The 18,009-nt window shown below is 34.0% G+C and overlaps 1 protein-coding gene across 7 annotated transcripts in view; it reads right to left on the minus strand.

The window, feature by feature from the left end:
• Positions 1-18,009, minus strand: part of ADGRB3 (adhesion G protein-coupled receptor B3) — a 463,233-nt gene that overhangs the window by 187,296 nt on the left and 257,928 nt on the right. For all 7 annotated transcript variants that reach the window (XM_084515008.1, XM_084515009.1, XM_084515007.1 and 4 more), the window contains 2 exons: positions 1,594-1,740; positions 791-866 (listed from right to left, as the gene is read on the minus strand). In XM_084515008.1, the coding sequence (XP_084371134.1) occupies positions 791-866; positions 1,594-1,740 (223 nt within the window). The remainder of the gene's footprint in view (positions 1-790; positions 867-1,593; positions 1,741-18,009) is intronic.

An 18,009-nucleotide genomic window follows, 5' to 3' on the forward strand; every position in this document is an offset into this window, starting at 1 on the left:
AATAAAAGACCAACTATCATGTGAAATAAGATACTAGTCATGAAAGATGAAATGATCTTAACCAGTAATTGAGAAAGGGAGAAATGTTTATTTCCAAATTGTCTGCCAGCAAGTACAGAATGGACAAAGTGAAACAGGAGACCTTCCTATTTCCCTCTCTATGTGCATAGCCCTCCCAACCACAGTCACATGCATGTCTTATTTCTAAAATGGATCCTCACTATAACTCTCTTGTTCCTTCTGAATACAACTTATACTGAAAATGTACTTGGCATGTACTAGTAGAGACCTCTGTAGATCTGGTGCAGAGATGCTTAGTACATCGAGGCATTATGCTGTTGCTAGATCACTTGTACTGACCAGATCAACAACAGTTTGAAGCACAGTTATACGTGGCATTAACTTCTGTCAGCGTGCATACTTTGAAAGGAACATTTCCTTATTTAAGCTTAATGCAGAATATATAAAATATAAATTAAAACAATTTAATAAAAAAGCTATTTCCATCATACTAATGAGTAAACATGAAGGAAATATGCACGTATGCATATTTTATGTGACATGTACAAATACATATATTAAATAACTGTAGAAAAAAATCTGTCATTGCCTTTACACAATTGATTTGATTGTTTGCTTTCATCCTGACATGTAGTGTAGTTATGATGCTGAAACAGATTAATTAATGTATGTCGTGGCTTAACCCGGCCAGCACTAAACATGACACAGCCGTTTGCTCACCCTCCCCCCTTTTTGGTAAAGGAGTATTTATGGTAAAGGAGTTTCTTACCTCAAAGTGGGCAAAATGAGTTCTAAATTTTTGTACAGCACTGCTCCAAGTACAAATACAGTTGATTCATCTAGTTCTAGAAAGAGTAAGGAAAAAAGTTTTTTAAACTCTGTCTCCCAAGGCTTGCTCAGCCTAAAAAACTGAATACCATTTATCATTCCAGTGGAAATTTCATTTTAAATAAACTATCATCATTTTGAATTATAACCTGGAACTCTGTCACAAAGATGTAGCACTTTCAGGAATACATCAAAATATTTAAACACTGAAAATCACATTTTCAAAAATCCATCACTATGGAATGACATTCATGACATCCATGCTAGTTCATCTACCTTTATAATGAAGTATCCTCAAAGATTGTCTTTAGCTTTTAATGAGTAGCAAGTAAATTTTCTGAAGCTACAGATCTGTACTGCAATGGCATTAGTAATTTGGATCTGAAGGTGGGGTAATTTGCCTGCTGAGCAAAATTTTGGTAACTAACCTTTGGTAAAAGTTAGGTTACCTTTTGGAATGACACAGTCTTCCAGGATGGAGAAGCATCAGGAGGTTCAGCAGAGCTGTGCTTCAGGCCACCTCATACCACCATAGGTATAGTGTCTTGGATTTCTTTAGCACTTTTTGTTCAAGATACTGAAATAAAGCCCCATCCTCTCTCTCTGGGATAAATTGTGGCTACAGTCTCTCTTTTAAAGAGGAATAAAATAACTAATTCCATATTATATAGTAGTCCTGTGAGACAAATATTCTGAGTTTCCTTGTTAAAGCCAACACAAAATTAAAGTACTGATATGCTTTACCTGTTGACATAGGGGTGAAGATATTTTTTGGAATGACAACCCTGTCTTCTGAATTTCGTGCCCAATCAACCATTCCTTTTCTTCCTTTCATGGGGAAATTGATGTCGGTTAGAACCGATGCAGCAGGAAGCTTCTGAATGCTAGCCACTAGTAAGAGAAATCACAAAATTAAATAAATTGAGTTTCATGCTTTAAACCATCATACAGCGATAACAGTACATTGATTAAAAAAAAAAAAAAAAAAAAAAAAAAAAGGTTTAATAATAAATTTCAAGTAGAGCAGAAATTTATAGGACATCAACCAGCAGTGAGTGTCATCTTCTGTTTATTATGCAGTTCTACAATGGATTAATTATGTGGCATTGATCCTATCACTTGTCAGCCAGACAAGTTAACCAGAATCTGGTTAACTCTCTTAACATGTATTTTTGAATGAACTAGCTTATACCCTGAAATTCACACATAAGGAATTGTATCTTCAAAGTAAATTCTAAAATGATTAAATGTGACAGTAAAAGGAGGATGCTGCAAATTGCTTTGGGAAACATAACTGCTAGATGCAGACTAATGAAGCAATAACAGAGCTTTTATTCCCTACACAGGCACAATTTCAAGATAGATCCATTCAAGAGATTCACATATTAAAAGACCTAATTGTTTCTACACAAATGAGAATAATGCAGTACAGCACATGATTTCTTCTTCTTGAAAGAATAATTCCCATTCTGAATTCTTAATTATATTTTTTCATCTAAAAAAACCCCCAAACTCCCCCAAAACATTACTATTATATCTGTAACAGATATGGAAAGAAGAAAGAGGTATTAAATCCTATAATAGGCAGTCTGAAATTTTGTTTACTCATTCTCATTTTCTTTCTGTTTTATCTGGAAATCATTTTTAGCTTTGTTGTGAAATCTAAGTACAGACTCCATGGCAAAACTGGCAGTGTCTACCAAGACTCAAACCACTTTTAAGGAACTGTCAGGGCTGCAAGTATTTACATACACAGAGAAATGACAAACAACACATTTGGAGCACTAGTTCCATTCTTAATGTAAGCCATGTTGATAATCATTTCCTGTGCAATGCTCTTCTTAATCAATTTATGATGAAGCTAATGTAGTTGGAAGAGTTTGGATATCAGGACTGTACTTTGATCTGTGTGATGATTTCACTTCCAGGACTACACCAGGGAGCTAAACATAAAGACAATGTGGACAACTATAAAAGCAATCAGAAGAGCAAAATTAAAGTAGAAAAACATTAAGTGTCTCATCAGTGGATTTTATTTGAAAGAAAACTGTAATTCAAAACCAAGAAATGAGGAAAATTAAGTTAACAACATTAGCTCTACAAATGTATTCCCTGATAACTGACTCTTAGTTCCAAATTAGACTGGTTATGCATTATAGAATCACATCGGTGAGGTGGTACTTGAGGTTATTTCAGGCTTTCCATTATAAAACTATCATCAGAGCTTTACAATTCTAGTTACAATCCCCTCTGGGCTGAAATTGGCAAATACATTCCCTACCCTAAAGGGATGGTCTTGTGAAATTTCAGGTGCTGTGTGGTGGGAGAAGAGTTCAGGTGTTTCTGAATTACTGGATCATAAAATGAATTACTTTCACATGCAATCAGTGGATATACAGAATATATTAACATTGTAAAAATTAACTTTTTTTTTCCCCTATGTTTTAAATAGGGATATTCATCATGTATCTAAGCACTACTCAGAACCAAAGATTACAAAATATTTGTGATAAATATCACAAAATATCATCACAAGACATAAACACATTTATATCTATATCTATTTCATCTATCTATATTGTCTCTCTATATAGACATATATTCCCATTCATGGTTCAGACAAGATTTTCTTCTACTCACAAACAGAAACCAAGAAAACAAAAGTGTCTGTAATTATTTTCACAGAAGACGGCACCTTTACATCCTGGAGATCTGGTTTTTTTTTTGCATAGATAGAGAGTGCACACAGCACACTTAAAACAGTAATTGAAAGCGGTTTGCCAAAATGCTTTCTCTGTGGATTACTAAGATGCCTCTACAGACCCATGTAGATCACTAGGCCATTCTTTAGACACTTTGCTGAATGATTCTAATAACATGTGCCTAGTAATTTCATATAAGGCACTAACCTTTGTAAGGTAATTTACTGTACTCTAAGTAGAAGCAACTAATTCAGCCCATCATAACATGGCCAGGTGTATACATGAAACAGCATCATCTCTTGGGTGTCACTGTGAGTAGTATTTTAGTTTTAAAAGAAAGCTAATACTATTAAAGATTAATCTAAATCTCATCTCAGAGAGATTTTGAAGCATGACCAGCTATATTTCCATTGTAAAAAGTGGATTTGCTGTTCTCAAACTGTGTCTAAACACTAGGAAGCACCTTACTGTGCAGGTGGCTGAGCACTAGAACAGGTTGCCTAGTGAGGTTGCAGAGAATCCCTGCTTGTAGATCTTTAAAATTCATCTGGACATGGTCCTGGGCTACCTGCTGTAGGTGTGCCTGCTTGAGCAGCGGGTTGGACCAGACAACCTCAACCATTCAGTGATTCTGTAACTCAGTTTTAATCTGCAATATGAAAATTGTTTACTTTGTTGTGAGCATAAAAAATCAATAAGCCTTTTAGAGGAGAATGTTTATAACTCAGGTGCCAGGTCATTCGCATATCAGCAGCTCAAATGTTAGTTTCTTCTACAGTTGTTATACAGATACATTAGACAGAATGACATCATTCATTTTGCACTTCATTGTTCCCTTTTTATGTAAGATTTGTATTAGAAAATGATGCTCCAAATGCTTGGACCTAAATGATTCAAGTCTGCAGTACCTGAATCACACAAGTACCTTTTTCTTCTCATTTTTGGAAAAACAAAAGTAGTACTTTTTTTTTTCTTTTCTTTTTAGATCACTTTACCAAAATGTAACGTCCTGAATTTGTGAGAACACTAGCCAATGAGGATATTTACAGGCACTATAGGAGGCAAAATTTTGGCCAAATTTTGCTTGTTTATTACACATGGAAGTTGTATAATACTGGAAATAATATTGATGAGAATATTAGTAAGAATGAAACAGTAAAATGTACAACAAAAAAAAAAAAAAAGAAAAAAGAGAAGAAAAAGGAAATAAAAAATGAAAATGGTCTAAGTAGAAAGTAAATAACATTTGCATGTGCCATTCTGAGTAAAAGAAGTTTAAATACAAAAATGTCCCACATATATCATATACAGCATCCATTATTCTCTCAACTACAAAGATATTTCAGTTAATGATATAATTTCTAATCTAATTCTTCTATTCTAATTTGACTATCTTGTTGAACTGTTTATGTTGAAGACTTAATTCTGAGAAGTATTGTTACTGACACTTCCCAGACTATTCTTACAGCTTACATGCCTTGTCATCAAACCTGATACTGCATTACAACAATGAAAATTCTCTTCCTTTTTATTTGTATTATGACAATTCGTATGATATTTCAGGTATAGCTCACAAAACAAAATTAAACAAAACAAAAAATAAAAGAAAATACAGTGCTTGCACTAACTGGGAGAAATTGAGTTGATGTAACAAGAAATAAAGCCACCCACAGACTTTTGGTGGTGGAAGATATAGAACCAGTAGAGAAACTTATTTCAGAGTAGAATATATTGCATTCTTTCATTTTTTTGGACAGTCTATCTTGTTTTGGCTCCTGTGTACCTTCAATTACAATTGTAATATTCGTTCCAAGGTTAAAAATATAGAAGCAGGAAAACGGAATTTCATTCAGGGTATACATGTATATTTAATATTTGAAGAATTTAGGAAGTAAAATATAATGGGTGTATTCAAAAAGCAACACAACCTTACTTCTTAAAATTTAAGGTGAAATTTATATAGCTTAGACAGAAGAAAACCTAGCCTAGAAATAAGCAGGAAGACAGGTGAAACAGCCAGGCTTTTAGAATTTTTGAATATTCATTTGATGCACATTGGTACAAATTATAAGACAGTTTTTCAATTAAACAGAAGAACACATACGCATTTGATGATTCCATAATAATTACTGTTTCAGAAAAATCTCTTTAAGTAGTTTAGTCTAATCAATTTAGGGATTGCTTTGACCCTTAATTGATTCCTTTTAATATCCCTTACAAATGAATCTCCATTTACCTTTAATCCATTTTCATGCTACAGTTGCAGACAAGCTTTTCAACAGCTCTACTGAAAATTTCAGAATAGGCTAATACTAACTGTTCTTACATGCTGAGTAAAGTAAAATCTCTTTGGAATTGATTAATGATTACTTATAGGAATGGAAAATTTCCTATGACTATCCAAAAAAAGCTGATTATATGAATTATACTTGAACAATATTTAAGTTGCTTATTTAAAGCAGCGTGAAAGGGGTTAATTAATGTGTCAAGAAAATTCTGAGTGAAATAAAAATTGTGTAGTTCTAATATGCAAGTCCTTGTAGATAATGGTCTAGAACACAAGAGCTGAAATGTATTGCTATGATCCCTATAACTGTGAATGAGTTGAAAGCTGCCTAGTGTATCTTCTAGTGTCTGTCTACTCATCTGGACTGATAAATAACTAAAGATAAAGAAACCAAATAAGTGGCATGAATCATCTTCCCTTTTCTTTCCCACACATCCATTAGCCTCCTCTCCTGAAAAAAAAAAAAAAAACAAACAAACAAACAAAAAAAAAAACACATTTGAGAATATCCCCCGTGAATAATATTAATCACTTTAGAAGAGGAAATCAGGTTCATTGAAAAGCATAAAAGAAAAATGACTGGATGTTTGCTCATGGACTAAATGCAATTTATCTTTCATACTGAAGATTTAGGTTTTAAAAATGTATCCTAATCTAAATTAAATATTTTAACCCTATCCTTATCAAAGGTGATAAATTCTGATTTTAAAACCTGTAGAAGAGATGCTCAAAATCTGAGCCTTAATCTTGTAGCATTCATGTATTTTCAAAAGATGATAAAACACTGGGTCAGACTCTCTCTTCTCTAATTAGTGATAACATTTTGGCATTGTTCTGCTTTACAGCACAGTAGCTATGTTGATCCCTACTCTACAATCTCTTAAAATATAGAGGAATAGGCATTAATTATTTTACAAGGCATCAGTACCTTCACAGAGTAAGAAAAACAGATAAAGAAATCTATAGGGTTAGCACAAATTCTCAACTTCTACTTAACACTCCCTATCAGAGCAAGAAACAAGAACTCTGAATTTGATTGAATTTCAGCCACAGGTAACAGGGAATGGCTTAACATCTTAACAATATTGTTTGCTCTTTTCCTGTCCTTTTTTGACTTTCCATTGGCAGCATACTAGACATATATATTACTCAGCATTTCACAAACTTGAATTCACCACACAATAGGTTTTGACTTTTCAAACAGAAGATATTATACTGCCCTTTCAGGAGAGCTACTGCTGAATTTATTTCTGGGTAAAATACTCATTAATAGAACTGCCATTGTGACATGTTTGGAAAAGAGAATACGAAAGGATATTTGTGTTAGAATTCAAAATACTGAGTATTTCTGAAAACCTCTTTATTAAGAAGAATCTACTAGAATCATATTTATACATTTTGGATTTTTTTTTTTTTCCTGTTGACCTTAAATGTAAAACCTTTGTTTTTTACAGAAAAAAATAAACTCATTCAAGTCACCTCATGCTGTATACAGAGGGAACAAAGTCTTGCTTGGCTTATTATCAAAGTGCCAGATGGACATATTAAAGATGATATTCATAACAGATTTGTTCTATCCACTTAAACCTCTTCATTTTAAAGACATTCTGCAACAAACACAAGCTGTGAAACCTCCTTCTCAAGGAGACCAATTTGTGGTTCTCCAGATTTGCTACAGACCTCTGCATCTGAGCAGGCTTGATGATCTCCTTTAAAATCCTTCTCTCTTTGCACAGAAAATCCACCAGAGCAGTGGAACAGGCTGCCCAGGGAGGTTGTGGAGTCTCCTTCTCTGGAGATATTCAAGGCCCATCTGGACGCCTACCTGGGCAGCCTGCTCTAAGGAACCTGCTTTGGCAGGGGGGTTGGACCCTTTTGAGGTCCTTTCCAACCCCTTCAATTCTGTCATTCTGTGATGATCAGTATAATATTTAGGACAAGTTAGGAAACAGTATAATGTCAGGCAATTATCAGGATATATTTAATAAACTCAGATTTCTTCTGCCATTTATATAATTATATTAATTAATATATAAAAGGCACACCTGGCAAGCGTTTCCTTTTGTTTTTTTTTTTTGTACTTTTGATTTTCAGTACTAACTTATGCATTTCACTAAGGACTATACTAACAACTAAGGACTATACTAATTTCAAAGACTCATGAAATATCACATATGCATATGCAGTCTCTTAAGTAGTTTCTAAGTGCACATTTATTATAATGAAAAATCTGGTTTGATTAAGTTAAAATAGGTAAAGCAAAAGATTATAATTCTTCTTTTTCTAAACTTTTCCTTGTTCCAGATATGGAAATAAAAATGGAAAATAAAAAGTAAAAGCTTAAACATTGATTAAAGCATTAAGAGTTGATGTTATGGACAGTAAAATCTTTCTTCAAAAAAGAGATGATTCTGAAATATGGAAATTATTAAAGTTCACTTCCTTAGAAAGAGTATATAAAAATATCATTGTTTCACAGAATTTGGCCATTTTCCAGATGCTACTTCCTCATGTCTCTGCAGGAAAACAAAAGTAACCTTAGCATTTTTATAGCAGAATCATTATTACTATTCATTTGCTATTAATTATTACTGTAATATGAATATGGCTATTTGCAGCTGGCCCATGTGTTGGATAGAGAACAAAAGCATATTTAAATTTGAAAATCTGAATCACAATTTTGAACAAAACCCAGTCAAACTAATGAAAATGTAAAAAAATAAAAATAAAAATTATGAGCAGTCAGACAAAAAAAAAAAAAAGTTCTCATGGTAAATTCTATGCTCCATGAAATAAGTGGTTATTCAGATAAAATTTTTCAACATTGTAGAAGGCTGCATTTAATTAACTAGAAGGCAATTTCATTTTCTGGGAGTGATATTGAGGAACATGAAGGCATGAACAGCCAAAGAAACCCAAAGCCACATCCAAGGCATTTGTGCTTCTAAAACAGCTTTATTATTTCTCACTCCTCTCAATATTATTCTGTATTCATACTACTAAGACTAAGGTCTCCCTTAGCAACTCCTGCCTTGTCATAAGGCACTTTTCAAGGAACTTTAAGACTCAGCATAAAGCAAGACAGATCAAGGCTGATGTACAAGGTCAAATTGACATTTAAGGGGATGAGTTTTAATGTTATAGACATAAAAGTGAGTAACATGGTAACAATGAGGGGGCTAGGCCAACTGCAGCATTATTTTAGATTGACTGCACAGGGAACATGTAGAAACCGATCAGTAAGTGACAAGAAATCACTAAATTACAAGAAAAAATGTCAGCACTACTGATTATAGCTGATAACAAGGGAAAAAGAGAGTGAAACTGAAGATAATGTTAAGATAAGTGAGCTTAGAAGTTCATCACCCTTAGAAGGGTGATGAAGCTGGCATCAGAGAAGGAAGATGAGCTGAGAGAGCGAGATATATGTTTACATATAATATATATATGTAATATATATATATTATATGTAATATATATTATATACATATATATTATATATTATATACATATATATTATATATGTTATATATATATATATATATATAATAAATATGTTTATTTATCAGGTTTACTGATGACTAGATAACCACTAAGATATCTTAAAACGCAGGCAAAGAGGACATTAAAGAGGACAAGAGATCAGTTGGGGGAGCACAGATATGAAAATCATTAAGCAGGAATTGACAAAAGTATTCCTGCATGATTACATTCCTTGGGGAGATGAAGAGCAAAGGTAGAATGATTGCTTCCCAGAAGCAGCAAATTGAAGCAAAGGAAAGATGGCCATTGTCTAACCTCTGGGGAAATGATAACCAAAACTTATCATTCAGAAAACTAGAATGATGTGAATTAACTTACAGAGGATATTGAAATGTAATATGATAGGTGAATTCTTGGGCATGGAGTTAGATTTTATGTATAAAAGCCACATAGAAAGGATAAAAAACAAACAAAAAAAACATGAATCAGTATACGTTTCTAATCACAGCTTTTTGTAACAGATTGGACATGGATCTCTACTATATTTTATTACTGAACAGCTTTTTTATCATACAAGATGTCATCTTGAAGTGCTTTCAGATAAAGCTATGAGCATTATCAAAATTGAGAGAATTATAAATTGAGAGAATTATAAATGTTCCTGACATAGACTGTTGGAACATTATTTGTATGGAAATGGCTGGTGTACCCTAAAAGGTAGGGCCTTCTTAAAAGCCATATCTGTAAAAAAGTATGTGGAACAAATGTTTGCAGATGGCCCCTTATTTTTTCTGCAGCATCTATGTCCAATATTTAACAATGTTGTGTTGTCTGGTCTTTGGATCCAGACCCTATCCGCTCTGCTTAAGTGGTAACTTCAGTTGCCTTTCTCAGTTTTAATATATATGCTATAGTTTCACAAGAGGAGAATAGCCCTCTTTTTATAATGTTGTAATTCATAGCAGGGACACATATCTCCTGAACACCCAAAACTTCTTAAGCACTCTAGAGATAAAAAAGCACCATGGTCCTGTAGAACATAAAAAGAAACAGCCAAGAAAAGGCGGGGGGGGGGGGGGGGGGGGGGGTGAGTGGGGGAGGCGGTGCATTGCTAGAAAGCAACAGAAGGCTAGAAAAGGTAGAAAAGGGTAAAGGAAACACATAGCATAGCCACAACACATGGATATGCTGAGGTGCAAAACGGTAGAGGACCAGATCTTGGAGGACAGGAACAGTCCAGGTTTACCCAACTAGGACCAAACTCAAGTGGAGTTGTGCTAAATGACTTCAAATTGCAGTATGAAGATACTGATGAAAGCGTGGATTTGTCCATCTCCATTTGAGCAGAAAATTTCACTGGGAATGTTCAAATTTGTCCATGTGCTTTCCCAAAAGCGTTCCAGTCAGAACATAACAATGCTTTTTTATGCTTAGGCTCCATTAAATTTGAAAAATTAGACAGAATAGCAGGCAAGATCCTCACAAAGATCAAGCCTGCAGCTATGTCAAGTCTGCAGCCTCAGAGCTTAGGACAGTATTCCAGGTGGAGTCTTGTGAGTGCAGAGGGGGAGAATCACCTCCCTTGACCTGCTACAGGTCATGCTTTTGATGTAGGTCAATGGTTGACTGCATTTTGGCACATTGCCAGCTCATGCTGAGCTTCTCATCATCCAAAACCCCCAAGTCCTTCTACTCAGGGCTGCTCTCAATTCCCTCTCAACTCAGCCTGTATCTGTGCTCGGGATTTTCCTGACCCAGGTTCAGAACCATGCACTTGCCCTTGTTGAACTTCATGAGAGGTTCATACGGGCACACCTCTCAAACCTGGATGGTATCCCTTCCCTCCAGCATGTCGACTGCATCACACAGCTCAGTGTCATCAGCAACTTGCTGAGGGTGCACTCAATATCATTGTTCACGTGACTGACAAAGACATTAAATGGTACCAGTCCCAGTACTAAGGAATGCCACTCATCACTGATCTCCACTTGGAGAGTGAGACATTGACTGCAACTCTTTGAGTGCAACCATGCAACCAATTTCTTACCCATCAAGTGGTTCATCTATCAAGTCCATGAATCCACATCTCTCCAATTTAGAGACAAAGATACCATCTCTGAAAGTGTCAAATGCAGGTAGATGATGTTAGTTGCTCTTCCCCTATCCACCAATGCTATAATCCTGTTATAGAAGGCCAGCAAATTTGTCAGACATGATCTGCCCTTAGTGAAACCATACTGGCTGTCATAAATCTTCACCTTATTTTCATATGCCTTAGCATATATTTCAAGAGTATCTGCTACACGATCTTGCTGAGCACAGAGTTGAGACTGCTTCATCACAGAACAAATGCTTGCTTCTCCCTGAAGCCAGCACCTGATAATCAGGTGTTACAACACCTACCCAGTAAGAGCTTTCATGATATACTTGGGCAGAATCATACAGAAAATCTGAAATAGAACTAATAAAGAAAGATAGAAAGAAATAGAACTAATAAAGAAAGGTCTCCTGTGTATCGGCTTCATGTTAAAACAATGAATCTAACCTACCTCACAAGAACTTATAACTAGGTCTTTGCTTTTTCCAGGCATATCTGATTCATCTTGAATGCTTTCTACGGAGGAGATAAAGTAGATTAAGATTTGCTTAAGGGATTGTAAAAAGTCGTCCTGGGACACTATGAAATCTAATTGTTGGGATAATGCAAATGTTTTATTTAGATTGTTTACATCATGCATTGTACAATGAAAACTCTGTACCTCTGTGAGACATATAGACACTATCCAATATAAGTAGTAAGTAATACTAATTAGACCAACTTGATTTACTTGTTCACACTATGGAATTCTAAATTAACTTTAATAATTCAGGAGAAATATCTCAGAGTTATTATGGTCATTTCAATAAAACAACTGAACAATGAGAAGATGCTTTAAAAAACCAAACATCTAACTAGAAAAATTCAGCCTATAAAGAATGACAGAGCCTTATTATTACAAGCTGTTATAACGCTATCACATGAATCACTATGGCATGTGGAGGTTGTGCTCAGTCATTCCCTTCTCGTCTTTCTATCTCTAGCATCCCCTGTTTTTTCTCTCCTGAACTGAGAGGCTTTTCATGTTCATTGGAATTGTGGAAGGAGGAATCAAAAAAATCCAAGCAGCTAAAAGAAGAATGAAAAACAACAGTGAACCAGACAACTAAGTTAAATACTACAGCATTACAGTTTCTTCTGTCTGAATTAAGATGCCCTACATGTCCTATAAATTTTCAGTGCAGTTGTCAAAGAAAAAGAGATGCCTAATTATGGTTGTCTTGGTTCCCTTCTCAGGGTTTTAAAAATTATCTTACTTTTTGTATGCATTGCATAAACAGCATTTTAGTAATACTGGATGACCCCTTGCCTGTGACTAAGTACGTGAAATGCAAGCACATTAAGCACTCAGTGCTGAAGATAATCGTAAAATCTGCTCAAAATATTTAACCTAGGATGTGACATAGCATTATACCTATAGCAGATTATAATTCATAAGAAGTCTATTTGGTTTCAGAACAACTTTTCAGATGCCCTTCACAACATTTTACATGTTGTGAAGAATAATCACATTGGACAGTTAACCTATGGAGACTACCATGATTAAGTAAATATTTTCTCTGCTTTTCCTGAGCCACAACAGATACTGTCAAATGGAACCATCAACATGCCCCTGTGGCATTCAAATCCCTAAAGTTGAATACTTCACACTGCAAAATTTCCATTACTAACATACATACTTGATATGATTCTTCTATCTCTTTGGCATTAAATCCTATCTGTAACTTATTTTCTGCTACAGTTATTTCAAAACAAGTTTTGTTTTTCATTACTATTTTTATTTCTTTAATTTTTGTGCCTTTCATTGCAGTATATTTGTGAAATATATGTTCAGAATAGGAATCCCGCAAACTGAAACTATGTTGCTTTGGCTAACCATTCCTTATTTCCTGGAAAAAATGCCTTCAGGTAGAAGCTCTAGACAGATAAAATTACATTCTACAGCATGCAATACTTCAGAAAACACAGTTATATCTATGATATAAAGCTGAAAGGAAGAGTTCACTCCAGAGTGTTTGCTCATATTATTTGATAAAACATCATGGTGATTTTTTTTGAAATGCAGTATTATGAACATGAAATATGGAAATAAAAAACAGGGACAGAATTTTTGTTTTCTATTGAACTGTTTACACTGGACTACTCGACAACAGAGCACAATTTCTTCAAGTAATTACCTGTACCCAAAAGCGCCAACACAAAGAATAATGGAATTTACATGCCAAAAAAGCTATTAATTCACTAAAAACCTCTGTAAATTCTGTTCCAAAGCATTCTACACTTTCAGTCTTGCAGAAATACTCAGCATCAAGTATTCTACACCTAAGGTCTGTTTTACTATTACTGTCATACCATATTTGGGATTTCTGTCATATTCGTATTCAAATCTAGGATATAACCAGGAAAAACAAACAAACAAACAAACAAAAACACTTCTTGATTTCCAATAGTATTTGACCATTTCTAAATTTTAATCTACAGTCAAGGTGGCTTTTGTAATACAAATAACTCTGTGGAGAGCTGGACAATCAAAAAGTGCCATTTTATTTTGTCCTATAGACTGACCTTAGACTGATTATAGCATTGTTACCCAATAAACAGTATTTTACAGGATGCTGGAAAGAAAATTGCTTTTTTTTTTTCTTTTTTTTTCTCTTTTTTTTTTTTTTTTCTTTAGTTATTTTTCCCTCTCAGTTCTGTGTAGTTTTTACAGTGCTATTGCCTTTAGAGAATATTTTCAATGTACTAAATGGGTTTTCTGTCCCTAATCCCAAAACATCTAAATGGAGCTTTATTGGAAAGCAAACTAACTGCACTCTTGTGGCAAACATTCACAGAGAAAAAAAAATCTGAACTGAACCAAAGAGGGACAAAGTTACAGGTCAGTGTAAGGATACTCGGTTATTTGATAATATTTCAAAGCAATAACTTTTTTACCAAAGTGGAGGTGCAGAGAGTATAATCTGGACCTATCTTCATGTGAACTGTGGCTATTGATTAAATCTTGATGGCTTTTACATTTGAGTTCTACAGTTACACTGTTTATTGCAAAAGGACATTTGAATGGCAATGAAGCATTCTTAAAATGTGTTCAATGTCATCATTCAGCAAATGAGACTTTCACTAGATGTGCTAAGACAACATGCTGTTTGCACTGCTTGGAGCAAGAAATTAATTGGACATAGAACAACTTTTTTTCTCAAACCATACACCGACACTCATACATAGATTAAAACAGGAAGTGATGAGAATTTAGTATAAGCAATTAATGAAATAAGATCAGTTAAGTAAATGAGTATATTTAATCACATTGATAGAAATAAATAAATTGTATTATTTAACAGAGATGTATAAGACTAGAAATGGCATACAAAATAGAAGAGGATGATAGAAGCCCTTAAACAAGAAAAAACATGTAACTATGTTTTAGTAACTAATTCCTTTGGCTGCTTAATAAAATAAATAAATATTAAAATAAAATAAATATTTAGGTTATGTTTATGGAATTCCTATATCATGGCTTCTTTCATTTTTAGTTATTTTTCTCACAGATAAAAGTCAGCCTGGACCCACACAATTAAACTGAAAACAAAGAAACCTCACTGGGACAGGAATTTGACCTAGCTTTTCTTACATTCCTGAGGAACTTCTAGGTTCCACCTACAGAATCGTTTTCTCCTTTAGTCTAGTCCTAAATATACTATCATCTTGATCTATATGAAAACAAAACAAAACAAAATAAAACAACCAACTGTTACAACATGAAAGAGGTCAATAAAAACACTGAGCCTACAACTTAAAGTTTTGTACCACTGAGAGGCTCAAATGCATTGGCTGTGTAAGACATAAAATTGAGTTTTGACAATTTAGCTTGTCAGTCACCCTGTGATAACTGTGCACTACTGCCAGGAGGTAACACAAGTTTATTTTAACAGTTTTTATGGAAGGTTTGGCTTTATTCTGGTCAAACACTCAAAGAATATTGAAATCTAAATAATAATAATGATAATAATAAAAAAAAAATGCTGGTTGAACAATCCCATTTCTAGTGACAGTGCAGATAAATATGAGCACAGAGAATTCTGAGCAACAGTTAAAATTTTGGATCCAGCAGATGGTGGTATCAATAGAAAATATATCCATAGGGAAAAAATCCATAAAAACATGTGTATGACTAAATAGAGACTCCCCCAAGCCATACATTAAAAAGCTCATGAACAAATACACTGTTAGATAGCATAAAGATTAAAAAAAAATAAATGAACAGAAGACAATATTCTAACAAATTCCTTCTTAGTTAGAATGACCAAATTCTTGCACAGTTAGTTGCCTCATTATTTTCCAAGCTTTAGAAGAAAATTTCTAAATGCAAGCTTCAAGTTCATGTAAAGAACAAACATACATATTCAGCAAACTCACTCTACTATCTTGTCAAATAAAATGATAAACAACATAAACAGAAACCCGTTAAGCTCCTCTGAGCTCTGCTGTTGAATACCATTCCTGAGTGGATGAACTAGTGACATATTTGAATGTCTTACCCTACCGACATTCAGTCTCTGTTATTTTGGATTATGAGAGGTTTAGATATCTATAATTTTAATTTCAGTGAATGATTTCTAAATACAACCATGAATGTAAAATAGATGATGCAGTATAAAATCACCATCCATGTTTTGCAGTTGTGGAACTATTCATCCAAGAAACAGGTATAAGATCAATTTGGCAAAGTTAAATGACATGCATTTTGCAGAAATTAACTTTTCTTTGTTCATTGTTGACTGTGAATGGAAACCATTATTTTTCATTGCCTAGATAGCGATGCAATTTTCAAAGCTAAATGAGCATTAAAAACATTCATTTTATGCTTCTGCAATGAACAATCTAAGATACCTAAAGGCAAAAGAAGACATTCCCTTTAATCTTCATGAACATATTGTACCCTCTTGAGGTAAAAATGAGAAAGGAGAGGATAAATTTGCTGTATTTTTGATAAATGTTTCCCTCAGAGGCAGAAGTCTTGTGTGTGCAGATGCAGCAGCTTGCATGATTGCCATCCCTGAAGATCCAATCATACTGATGACTGTCCGACAGTTTCTTCCCCTTGGGCAGGCTGGTCTTTTTTCATTCCTCTGTTTTATTGGAGATGAGATTTTGGTGCAAATACAGGGAGGAAATACATTTCACCAAAGGGCACCATTTGAATATGGATATGGTCCTAAGTATCTAGATCTCATTCCTTTGAGATCAGCTCATACTGCTCTACAACAGGACCAGAGACAGGATTTGGTGGCTTTTCTAGACAAGTTACTTTACTAGTGTACTATTTTCACATAGATGCTTTTTAAATCTACATCCTTCCAATTGAATAATGAAATGGCATGGGGCCATAAGATATTAATAACAATAAATTACAAAATAACAGCTTATGCCATTTGTTAATGGCATATGCTAACACTGCTATTCACTAACAAAATTAACACTAAAATTGCAAGACCTTACAAGTTAGAAAAGTGACCACAAAATAATAATCAGTAAAGAACAGCATAAGCTTTGAAACAAGGACTATATGAAAAGTCATACATATCAATTTTATTTTATTTATTTATTTACTTATTTTTCAAATAAGAACGTTTGGCACCACTGAAGTGCAATTTAAGCATTTGTGCTTCTTGTATCAAATACCATTCAAACACTGAAGGCCACAGAACTGTACCACGTATTTTGAGACAAAGTCTTCCTCCCACTGCAAATGCCCCAGAAGGAGAGTTAGAAGAAAAAAAAATCTTTTACACAGTTCCTCCTGAAATTTTCCAAGGTGGGAAAAAAAAGTCATATTCACACACAGTAGTTCAAACATCTGATTTATATCATAAACTTTATCAAAGATTATCTCTGCCTTGAGCCAGAGCAGCAAATATGGTCCTAAAACTCATAGTTGAAGTTAAGAGAAAGCAAAGCAAAACAAAACAACAGCAACAAAAATTAAATGAGTGAAGATTCAGAAATCATAAGACGATTCAGACAAAGATACTTCATAACTTTCAGACCCTATTCTTGATTTTAGCAAGCCACATGATTTGGAATGCCTTGGACTGATCTTACTGACACTGTTGGCTCTGTTACTATTATTCAGTCTGATCTTAAAAGAATTGCAGAAACAGTTGCAGTATCTTTGGCCCATATATTGAAGTCCAATTATCTATATTAATAATAATAATAATAAAGATAAAAAGTGCACAGGCACAAATATAATTACTCAGAATTATACCTGTATATGTCTACATGACTCTGAAGTTTGATCTCAACAATCTTAAAAGTCCACGGCCAAAATAATTATTTACCATAAAAATACTTTTCACTGATATTAAAAGTCCACTAACACTCTCATGAAACAAAAATGAAAAATGAAAAATGAAAAACAAAAGAAAAGTGCTTATATATTTTGTTAACTCAATTTATATGTTACTTTCAAGCTCTGAAGTTCGAAAGAGGCAGATCTGTACTATTTGATATTAAAGCTTACTAAGGAAGTCATATAGTTTTTCAACACAACAGGCTGATTTGTCTAGTAATTGATAGAAGTTTTT

Source organism: Aythya ferina, assembly GCF_964211825.1.
Source record: "Aythya ferina genome assembly, chromosome: 3".
NCBI classification, from domain to species: Eukaryota; Metazoa; Chordata; class Aves; order Anseriformes; family Anatidae; genus Aythya; species Aythya ferina.